The sequence below is a fragment of the Mus musculus genome, chromosome 14 (assembly GCF_000001635.26).
Source record: "Mus musculus strain C57BL/6J chromosome 14, GRCm38.p6 C57BL/6J".
Classification (NCBI taxonomy): Eukaryota; Metazoa; Chordata; class Mammalia; order Rodentia; family Muridae; genus Mus; species Mus musculus.
In genome coordinates this window covers 118,705,899-118,717,403 of record NC_000080.6, presented here as the reverse complement: position 1 = coordinate 118,717,403, position 11,505 = coordinate 118,705,899, and the positions used below count along the sequence as shown (strand labels likewise).

The 11,505-nt window shown below is 47.0% G+C and overlaps 1 protein-coding gene across 4 annotated transcripts in view; it reads left to right on the top strand.

The window, feature by feature from the left end:
- The first annotated feature begins 9,547 nt into the window (after positions 1-9,547).
- Abcc4 (ATP-binding cassette, sub-family C (CFTR/MRP), member 4) overlaps positions 9,548-11,505 on the top strand; it is a 225,165-nt gene continuing 223,207 nt past the window's right edge. For 2 of the 4 annotated variants that reach the window (XR_874344.3, XM_006519010.4), the window contains exon 1: positions 9,548-11,368. Coding sequence is in view for 3 of the 4 variants with exons in the window: in XM_006519010.4 (XP_006519073.1) it covers positions 11,295-11,368 (74 nt within the window). In the remaining variant the exon portion in view is untranslated. The remainder of the gene's footprint in view (positions 11,369-11,505) is intronic. The other 2 variants (NM_001163676.1, NM_001033336.3) reach the window with 1 other exon arrangement.

Sequence of the window (11,505 nt, the reverse complement as noted above, 5' to 3'; positions counted from 1 at the left end):
TCCAGATCCCGTGGAGCTGGAGTCCCAGGCAGTTGTAAAGGACAACATTTAATCGGAGCTCGATTACAGATTCAGAATTTCAGTCCATTATCATCAAGGTGGGAGCATGGCAGCATCCAGGCAGGCATGGTGCAGGAGGAGCTGAGAGTTCTACATCTTCATCTGAAGGCTGCTAGGAGAAGACTGGCTCCCATGTGGTTAGAAGGGCAAGGGTCTCATTGCCCAGCCCCACAGTGATACACTTCCTCCAACACGGCCACACCTCCTAACAGTGCCACTCCTCCCTTGGGCAAGCATAGTCAAAGCACCGCACTGCACACATGTCCTTTCATCAGCTTTGTTGTGTAAGGCAGCAGACCAAGGGGAGGGATGTCCATCCTGAAGAATAGCTAACATTTTATATGTAAGCGGGAGTGAAGAAAGGCTTCCAACATTCACTCAGCGTATGCCGCCGACGGGTGGAAAAATAAGGATTGCTGTTCTCACATAAAGCGTACAAACTGGAAAAATCTCATCTCCACCCATGCGGACTCAGCACTGGGGTGATAGATGCTTATCCCCAGGTCTACTTCCTTTTCAAGTTACCACAGCAAGCTCTTTACCCCTTACCCGCTGAGCTGTCTGTCGTAAATGCGTTTCAAAAGTGCACTTTTTATGGTAGGAACTGTCTTGTTTTGTTTTTGAAATGGCATCTCTGGGTGCTGGACAAGGTGACTTCTCTGCTGCTTTGGCGGCGATGTCTACACTCTAGGGTTTACAGGACACAGCTTGCCTGCCAACCATGCCACCAACTTGACTCTGGTGACCCTGTGCCAACCTCCTCTGACAAGGCCCTTGGCTCCTGTTCTTGGTCTCTTTGTTCATGCCCAGCCTTGTGGCATGAGATTACATCAGGTACAGCAGAATTGTTGACTCATTGACTGTAATCCCTGACTTTTGCCTGGTGACTCTTAATATATGTGAGCGGAAATGGGGAGGACTCCTGCAAGACTAAGATGCCAGAGCGAGCAAGAAGTTTGGCCAAATCTTGTTTGTGTGTCCCCCAATGGAGAGTGTATGTCACTTTGTTCTAAACTTATGTGATTCCAAACACTATTTATTGTCAGGCTAAGAAAAGGTACACTTCCTTCTCAATGGAAAGTAAATATTATGGAAGAAAACAAAATTATTTTGAGGTCAACAGGCTGGTTCATAAAAGACACATGACTCCAAATCTGAAGCTCTGAGCTGGAACCCTGGGGAAGAACTGAGTCCTGCCAGCTGTCCTCTGACCTCCATGTGCACCACTGAACATGTACACATACATGTATGTTCTCTCTCTCTCACGTATGCTCTCTCTCTCATACCAAATGAATAAGGGTAATAAAACTATTGTTCTAGCAAGTCCTTAGTGTGCATGACATAACACCTGGCTTGAAATCTGATCCTAGACTGTGCTGCGCTCCTTTGGAAAGTTAAGTTTTTAACCTACTGTACTTCACTTCTGTTGTGGCTGTAACTGAGGTAACTGACTTTGGCGATGGTTGACTTTTGTGCTGTGAAGAACTTCTGAAACTCACAAGGCCTCTGCTTTGCTTTAGAGACCGTGTCTCACGTAGCCCAGAACAGCCTAGAACTTTCTATACAGCCGGGGATCACCTTAAACTTCTGCTCCTCCTGCGTGCTGGGATTGCAGGACGCTCCACCAGGCTGGGGTTATAGGGTACCGAGGATAAAGTGTGGGCTTCGTTCCCGCCCCACAAGAACTCTTCCAGCTACACCATGTTCTCAGCCTGTCGCACGCTCTGTCGTATGGAATAATTATACTACTTCCTTAAAAAACAAAAACACTTAATCTTTCTTTATTTTAAGGTTGACTTAGAAAACTTGGAAGGATCTATATTTGCTTTGAGTTTTAATCACCTATAATCTCACAATATTTACTGTTAGAGTTCTGGAACATTTTGTTTTGGTCTTGTTTAGTTTCATGCATTCTGGAACAGAGTGGGCTCAGTGGTTTTGCATTCTCATACGACTATTTTTCTAATTTTTATTGTTTGGGGACTTGAAAGCAAACCTAGAGCCAAGCCTCTGAGTGCTAAGCTGGGTATGGCGGGCTGTGCCTGTAGTCCCGGTGTTTGGGAAACTGGGGCATGAGATCAGCTTGAGGCTGGGAGTTCTAGGGCAGTCTTAGACGTACAGTGACGTTGCTGTCTCCTAAACAAGAAGGCCAACTATAGTACAAAGGCCTTAGCTCAGTCCTCAGCACTGAGGGTGGGCCTGGACAATTTGAAGGGTCTACTTGATTTAGTAGAGGATCCCGAGACATAGGTCAGAGAAGCTGTGAACTGTATGTGGCTGTCTTTCAACTCTCCTGCGGTCTTGCTGATCTCTTCACAATTGATCTCTTGCCAATTGCTTCACCATCATCCTTGCCTTTTGTGCTGGAAGCTCTTTGCTCTAGATTGGCTCCTTGTCCACCATCTGGCTTCCGGCCACCCTCCAAGGAGCCGTCTCTAGGTACTCATAAACACATAGGTTAGTGACTTATCACCTGGATGTCATTAAAATTCCTAAAGTGAAATGCTTGGATCAAAAAACTCGTAGTAAATCTTGCGAAATTGTTTTCTGAAGAGGCACTTGGTACTAGTTCTCTAGGGTGGTGTAAAAGAAATGGGCCCCAGGTAGCACTGAAAAGCCAAGTTTGTTTTATTTAGCCTACAGATTTAGTTTTATTATTAGGGTGTGAGAGTTTTGCCCAAATGTATATATGTGTATGATGTGAATTTTTGGTTCAGGCAGAGGTCAAAAGAGGGTGTTGGATCTCCAGGAACTGGAGGGACAGAGAGTTGGCAAGGGATGAGGGTGCTGGGGTCAATATCTGTCCTTGGGAAGAGCAGCCAGTGTTTATAACCCCTGATCGAACAGGCATGGTCACATGACCTGCGCACTCTTTTGGAAGGTGAAATGAGTGGTGTCAATGGTCATCCACTGGTGAGGACAATGTTGTCCATTGAAATATAAAATGACACAAACTGCATAATTTTAGATTTTAGTAAGATATAAGAACAGAAACAAAGCAGAACAGAACAAAACAAAACAAAACACCCTGTGTGTCTAAATTTTATCATTTAAATCTACAGTCAGTGTAAAAAAAAATCAGGTTTGGGAGGCTTCAACTGTACTCAAGGGCTATGGTCTCCTTCCCGTGTCCCCTTAGCTTTCCCTTTCTTATGGGAGATAAACAACTCAGAGTGGGGCAGGGGAGCAGCAGGGCATCGGGATCCTACCCTGTCAACAACACTGGCAGACAGACTTCCAATGGTGAGGCAGCCGATTTGGGATATTCACGTGCTTGCCTTGGTCACAGGTTGAGGTGTTTTGACTGGTGTGTGGCCCCAGTGCCAGAAAGGGCCCTTAAGCAAAGAGATGTTAATGAGCCGGATACTTTTTCAACTCTTGACCCTCTCAGAGACAAAAAAACCGGGCCGGAAAGCGACAGTTTCTGCTACAGTAGGGTGAGCAGGCTGCAAAGAGATCCTATTATTTCCTAAGCCTCTAGAGACCTTGATGCTTCCAGATTCCTTCACATCACTCACCTACGAGCTCGTCTGTCTCATCGTGATTTCGGGTTTTAAAAGCTGGATGCTATCCCGTTGTGTAAATGTACCACACCTTAGCCATCCACTCCTCTGTTGACGGACAGGCAGGTCTTTTCCGGTTTCTGGCTAATGAGGTACAGGGCAGCAGCGATCGTTTGGGCGCCCTAGCGTCTCTGCCCGCGATCTTGAGGTGGATCTAGCTACAGCTCCCCGAGGAGCGTCCACACAGATTCCCACAGTGGCTGTATGGCTTGGCTCGCCCACCCGCAAAGGCTGACGTTTCCTCTTGCTCCAGATCCCTTGTCAGCATGAGCTGTCATGTGCTTTATTGACCTTGGCTGCTCTGACTGAAGATGGAATCTCGGAGCAGCTTTCATTTGCATTTCCCTACCTCCCCGCCTTAATTCTTACACAAGCAGTTAATCCGAGGTCGTCTGTAGCCCTCTTGACAACAATTCCCATTGCTTGCTCCCCCGACCCCCATCTTATGAAAAGAGTAGCTGAGGTGGCCAGTCCATTTTTGCTTCTGTTGTTCTTTGTTTCCGTTTCTTTCTATCCACCTCTGGTCTATAAAACCCATCTCTTCTGTTGAGACCATGGGAACATGGACTCTAATTTATGGAAAAATAAAGGCAAGTAAGACGTCTAACTGGTAATTTCAGCCTTTAACACAGGTAAGAGTTGGTTGGCCCTGAGAGCTGGCGGACCACTTACTCCCTGCCATTCAGGTTTCCAAGTGGGACATTTAGCCAAGGGACACTCTTGACTATTCCTCTTCCCTTTTACATTCCAGCCACCGGAAGCGTGTAGAAGGAGGAGCTGGGGGGTCTTTTGGGAGGCCTTTGCTGGTGACTGGATGACTGCAGTTTATTTTAGGGTCAAATATCATTAAGATTCCTGTCCTCAGGGCAGAGCAAGACTTAATGTATTTCAGGAGTGAATTAGCTTCTGCTTCCCTCGCAACCGGTTCTGTATTTAGGCAGGAGGAAAAGGTATTTATTGTTGATATCTTTAAACATCCCACCAAAGTATCAAACCATTGATGTAGGTCACAGCAGGTGGAACTCTAGAACAGTGACAACAAGTTAACCAGAGAGAGTTCTGAAGGAGACCTTCATTTTTTTCATTAGCATTTAGCACATACTTAACAGGGGTATTCATGACTTTGAGTCTCAAACATCTCTACAAATAATCTCAAAGGTTAGTATAAGATAGCATCTGCATTTTGTCTCTAAATTTTGGAATTACCAAAGATATCCAGATTTATCAAAGCTAGGTTGGTTACTCTTTCCTGGAGTGATAACCATGTGTTTCCAGTTACTTAAACTAGGGATGTAGAACGGCACCTTCTTCTGCTTGCTCTGCTTTCAGAACATTTCCAAAAGTATTTAACGAGTCCTGACTAATTTCTAACGACACGATCCTTTGAGTTCCCAGAAGTGACTCCTGTTGGTTGTCCTCTCTGGTCCCTTCTCCTGGTCTACTCTAGCCTCTCATTGTACTTTCCTATCTGCTACACTTTATTGGGTCATTCTCTATTCTTGGATCCGTATTTCACACTTATGTCAATTTTTTCTTTCAGAAATAGAGAGACAGTGGTTATTGTTATTCACAGAATACAGCGGGAAGAACAGAAGTTCAAAACCATCCTTGGTTACACAGGAAACTCGGTTATAGATTGAGGCTAGCCAGAGCTATGTGAGACCTGTCTCAACCCCTCTCCCCAAGTCTCCTAAGAGAATAGAAACTCCCAACCAAAACCCTTTTTCTTGGGGCTGGAGATGTAGGGATGGATATGTAGCTCAGTTGGAGTGCTTCGTCTATCATTCATAAAGCTCTGTGAGTTTGATCTCCAGCTCTGCACAAAGCCAGATGTGGTAAGGCACACCTGTTGTCCCAGCAATCAGAAGACAGAGACACCAGAAGTTCAAGGCAATCTTCAGATACATAACAAGGCCAAGGCTAGCCTAGGATTTAAGAAACCTAGTCTCAAATTAAATAAAAATTAAAAAGAGAGAATGACGTTCAACTTCTTAGGATTCAGAGCCCCATAAACCAATAACTTGCTCCCAAGCATCTGTTTCAACCAGGCAGGGTGACAGTGTAGCATCTTAGAATCTTGTTTGTTAGACTTTCTCTGGACACTGGCCTTTTCTGGCCCCTTGGAACCATGAACATCTGGTGACATTCTGAATTTTCAAGCTCTTTATTAATTTTTCTGCACCACTTCCATCAAGCCATCTCTGTAGAAATCTTTATTAATGTTCTCCAACATTTCTTCTTCTTCCATTATTATTATTATGATGATGATGATGATGATGTGCTGGGGATGGAACCCAAGGCCCTCTACCTCCTAGGCAAAGGTAGCAAGAGCTACACCGAGCTGTGCCTCTGGCTTGCCTTTCCTTCAGTAACTACACATATCCTGTAATGGCTGTTAAGCACATAGAATTCTTTTTATCAGCCATGTCTGCATATTAGGATCACCTAGAAGACCTTAATTACCACTTTCCTCCTGGAAGGAGCTTGGTCATTTGATTTGAAGTGGATGCTGGGATACCCTTCCCCACTTGCTTACCTAAAAAAGACTGAGTTGAAAATCTTCCTCAGCCTCAAGCTGGGATCATCATGAGGTTACCACAGAGCAAAGCAACTGGACCAAGTGACCTTGGACAGAAACTCAGGGTGTCTGAGCCAAAACAGACCTTTGAGCTGACTTCTGTGGTTTGTTTGTTTTTCCTCAGAGCAATGGGTCTCTTAGTGTGCTATGTTTTCTGTTATTTCATTGCATGGTATTTGGAACAGCTCTGTAAAAACTTATATTTTATTTATTGTGTTTCTGTGGGGTGTGTGTGTGTGTGTGCATGTGTGTCATTGTGCACACGTGGAACTCAGACGACAACTTGTGTGAGATAGTGTTCCCCTTTGCTGTGCAGGGACTAGGAATTGAACTCCGGTTGTCTGGCTTGGTGGCAACTGCCTTCATCCACTAAGCCATCTCGGTGGCCCAAGTTTGGTCTATGTTGTGATTATAAAAAGATAAAGAGATATGATTATGTTCTATGGGGGTGTGGCGAGGGATGGGGGGAGGGGGTGCCTCAGTGGGCCCATGCCAAGCCATCCCTTCCCCCTGAGGGACCAGCCACATGATGGTATAGTATAGAATAGAGTTATTCAGGGCTTGGGGAGGGGAATTAAAAGAGTAGTAGAGGCAGAGAAAGGCAGAGAGAGTGAGAGAGTAGAGAAGTAGAGGCCAGCCATGACTACATGAAGAGGGGGAGGGGCGGGAGTGAGGAGAGAGGGGGAGCAAGGGGCAAAAGGCAAGAGTATAAGATTAAGGGGGGGGGGGCAAACAGCCCCTTCTATAGTGGGCCAGGCCTACCTGGCTGTTGCCAGGTAACTGTGGGGGTAGAGTCCAGACAGAATACAGCCTATGTGTGTGTGGTACACACAGAACCACAACTCCACCCACCCACATTTAAAAAATGTCTTATGTATTTTAAAAACTTAAACTTTACACATAGGAATGTTTTGCCTTTGTGTGTGTACACCACATTCATGCCCAGTTCCAGCAGAGATCAAAAGAGAGTCTAGAACTGGGGTTAAAGATGGCTGTGAGCCAACATGTAGGTGCATGGAATGGAACCCTGGTCCTCTGATGAAACGTGTGCATTTAACCACTGAGCCATCTCTCCAGCTCCCTAGCATGGTATCGTGAACACGTTCCCTCACGTTGTTAACACACATGCATGATCTGTTCTTTACGAAGTGCCAACATTTTGTGATATGGACGTGCCACGTCTGATGCGCCCCTCACGGGCATGTGGTCTTCCCCTCACTTCTGAGCAACGCTGCTGTAGTGTGAGTGCTGGAGCAGTGAGCTTTCCCGCTGACATGCTCTTTCATTTCCCTTGGCTGTGTTCCCAGCAGGGGAGCTGCTGAGTCACTCCTGACTCCAGCTTCTGAAGGACATTCAGCCTGCCTGCCTTAGTCTCTACCAGCTACACCACTCTGTCAGTGATGTGGGCTGCTCAGTTTCTTCTGCTCCGCCACTTGTTATTGTTTCTGTTTTTACTCATAATGCTGGATTACTTCAAGCCAGTAAACAACCGCAAATAGAGGCCCTTCTTCTACCTTTGCATGCTAGTGTTTGGCCAAACTGTAGTACAAAGGAGGCACTCACTAAATGAAAACACACAGGCTCTCTCTCTACACACCCACACACACCCGCACACATGGTACACATACACATGTCCATATTTTTTGTGGTGCTGAGGATTCAACCCAGGGCCTCACGCTAAGCAATCACTCACCAAGAACTATACCCCAGTCCCCAGGATTTGTAAATCCCAGCCCTTCTCATTTGTACACTGCCTTCAGAATGCAGTGAGGAGCTGAGAGGCTCACAGTGACCTGGCAAAAAGCAGGGAATCAGAATCTCATTGCAGACCAGAGAAAAGTGAGAGCAAGGAAGGCCAGAGATTAAGGAAGAATGGAAACCCCATTCCCATAATGCCCCTCTCTTTACTGAGACAATGGTGCTTAGTAAGTCTTCTAAATGTCTCATTAGTTAATTAATGTTCAGAAAAGAATGTTAAGAAGTTTCAAAATAGCTTAGTTTAAAAAATGAAAAGTCAGCATGCTACTCCCTAGACACTGAAGGGACTAAGCTCCTTGGTGGCTTGGAGCCTCCAAATCGTAGTCCCAGCAGGGTCCCCTGTCACAGGGGATGGGGCAGACACAAGGCAAGTCACTAGATTTCTAACTTCGCAAACTAATTTTCAGGCTTTGAAGTAGAACTGGCAGACAATTAAACACCTGGGTTAGACAATGCAGGACATTTTAAAGAGCACCAGAAATTAGGTAAGGCCTTTAGGTAAGGACTGTTGATTTTTATGTATGCCTTATCTGAGAAACCGCAGAGAAGGAGGCCACTGGATGGTCAGCTCTGCATTCCAATGGAAACACTTACCTTCCTGCAGTGGGAAGTCTGAAAACACGCATGGAATGCCCCAACATGCCATGTCTCAAACTTCATTCAGTTCAAAACCATCAACATTTTGCTAATTTATGTTCCTGAGTTTTAATTAATAATTAATTAATTTTCAAAAGACAGGTTTGTTCAGGTTGGTCCTAGAGTTCTTAACTCAAGACATTCTTCTGTTGCCTCAGCCTCCTGAGTAGCTGGGATTTTATATCTACCTATTATGTATCTGTATAATTGTGTGTGTGTGTGTGTGTAAGCTTGTTGCTACTCAAATACTATCTACTTTCTATGCTTTGTTTGAAACAGGATTTCTAATTGCACTGGAACTTGTGAATTAGGGTAAGGGCCTCAGGAATCCTTGCCTTCCTTCCCATGAGGGAATGAGTGCCACCATGCCTGCCTTTTGGAGAGTGGGAGGAATTTGGCCCATTGTGCTTGTAAGGCAAACAGTCTACCTACTGGGATGTCCTCCCAGCTCAAAAACTCATTTATAACGGGCATGTTCCCAGCACCTGGGAGGCAGATGAAGGGAGAGATCAGGGGTCAAGGCCATCCTTGGTTACTGGTTTATGGAATTAAGAGGCTACCCTGGGACACATGAGACCCTGTTTCAATTCTTCTCTCTGAAACCGTCTCTGCATGCATCCAGTTAAACCTAGAACTCCCTAGGTACCCCACCGATCTCGAACTCCATCTTTTCCTGCCTCGGACTCGAGGGCTGCTGTCTGGCTAATTACTTTATCTATACTGATTTAATTTTGCTCCCTGAGACAGGGCCTCTCATGTATGTCTGGCTGGTGAGGAACTCTCTGTCCCATCAAAGATGGCCTGGAGTTGTTGTTTCTCCTGTCTCCACTTCCAAACTAATGGGATTAAAGCTGTGGGCACTACATATGACTTGACTTCTAAACAACTGCTTATTTATACCAAGACACTCTGCACAAACTATTGCTATACACTTAAATAAGCGCATATGGGAAATGACCAAAGAAAGCTAAGTTAGTTGACTTTTATTTTTATTTATTTATTTATTTATTTATTCATTTATTCATTTAGATTTTTTTTTTGGTTTTTTGAGATAGGGTTTCTCTGTATAGCTCTGGCTGTCCTGGAACTCACTTTGTAGACTAGGCTGGCCTCGAACTCAGAAATCTGCCTGCCTCTGCCTCCCGAGTGCTGGGATTAAAAGCATGGGCCACCATGCCCGGCTTTTTTTTTTTTTTTTTTTTTTTTTAATTGTCAACCAGACACAACCTAGAGTCACCAGAAAATTAGGAACTTCAAGTAAAGAACTGCCCAGATGGGCTTGGCTGATGGCAGCTGTGAGAGAATGACCCATTGGAGATGGCATGAGGACCCAGCCCACTGCAGGCTGGAGTCAGCACCAACAGGCCAACAGGGTTGTTGTTGTTTCAGCTCTGGGCCCGACTTCTCTCCGTGATAGACTGTTTATTACCTGCAAGTGTAAGCCTGAAATAAACTCTTTCTTATCCAAGCTGCTTCTGGTCAGAGTATTTTCTCACAGCAAAAGGACCGGTGAAATTGTCACTAGGGCCATGAATTCGAAACCGCTCTTCTTTCCTTACCCAGCGCTGAAGTGAACCAAAGCAGCAGAGGCAGTTAACACGGCCACGCCAGAACCCTGGGCTTGTGAACACTAGTCCACGAGCCAGGACCCATACCTTCCTCACTGTGTCGGGGCACCCTGGCACTTCTTATGCCAGCTTGAGTACAAGTCAGATTTCATCATCACTAACCTTAAGATCTCGGACAAGCTAGATCTTTTGAGTCTGAATTTATTCAGTAAAATAGTAATAACCATTTCGAAAAGTAAATTAGAAGCGGAGTAGGCTTATAGAAAGGCACAGCAAGGTGTCCTGTAACATCGGTTCCCTTTGCCACGGATCCTCTGGGAGCCTCTCAGGGCTCCGTGAAAGAAACATGCCAGGCAGCGTATTATCTGATTTCCCTTACCTAATCTAAGAGGACAGCCAACTGCTTACACAGGTCCGCCATGCCAAGCAATGTAGGAAAGGTCAAGAAGCCGTCCGAAATGGTAGCACTCTATTCATCTCCCCAAATCCTTGTGTCCTAATATCGGGTGGCCTGACGGTCTTCACGGCTTTAAGGTCTGCAAAGGCAATCTGATAAACCTTGCTGTTGTTCCAGGTCCGACTCTTGGCCTGCAGGTGGAACAATCTCCCACAGCACCCTATTTGGTCCTGATGAGGGCAGCATGCCAGGGGACCGCAGGCAAAGCCAGGCGGCTTTCACCAGATCTCCAGGAGCGCAAAGCCTAGGGGGCGTTTCCGAGCGCGGGGGCGGGCACAGCCGGTACCGCCCCCGCCACCTTCAGGGTGGTGCTTGGGTGCTGATCTTAAACTTCGGCAAAGTTTGCAACGGGTCTCAAGCACGTGCGGCTTCCCCGCCCGGCTCCGCGTTCCCCGAGCCGCCCCCGGTCACCTGCGCGCGGTTGGTCTCTGTCGTTTCCCCAGCGGCCGTCCCCCTGCGCTCTCACGCGACACGCTTCTCCCAGGCTCGAGGAGGCGGCGGCGACAGCGCGTAGCGGGCGCCCCGAGGAGCCCCGAGAGGCGGGGTCAGGGCGGGCCGGCGCTTGGTTCCCGGAAGCCGCTGCTTGCCTGCGAGGCTCCGGCCGAGGCCGGAGCTCGAGCATCCTCACCCGCGCTTCCCGGAGCCGCCGCCCGGCCGCGCGCACCGCGGGCGAGATGCTGCCGGTGCACACCGAGGTGAAACCCAACCCGCTGCAGGACGCCAACCTCTGCTCGCGCGTGTTCTTCTGGTGAGTGCCGGGTCCGGGCCCGTTCCTCCGTCCACGAGATGCTCCGCGTCGGCTTAGCCGCGTGTCCGATGCTCAGCGCCGGTCCCTGATGGTCGGAGGATGCGTTTCCTGCACAGCCTTACACTCCGGGCTCCTTG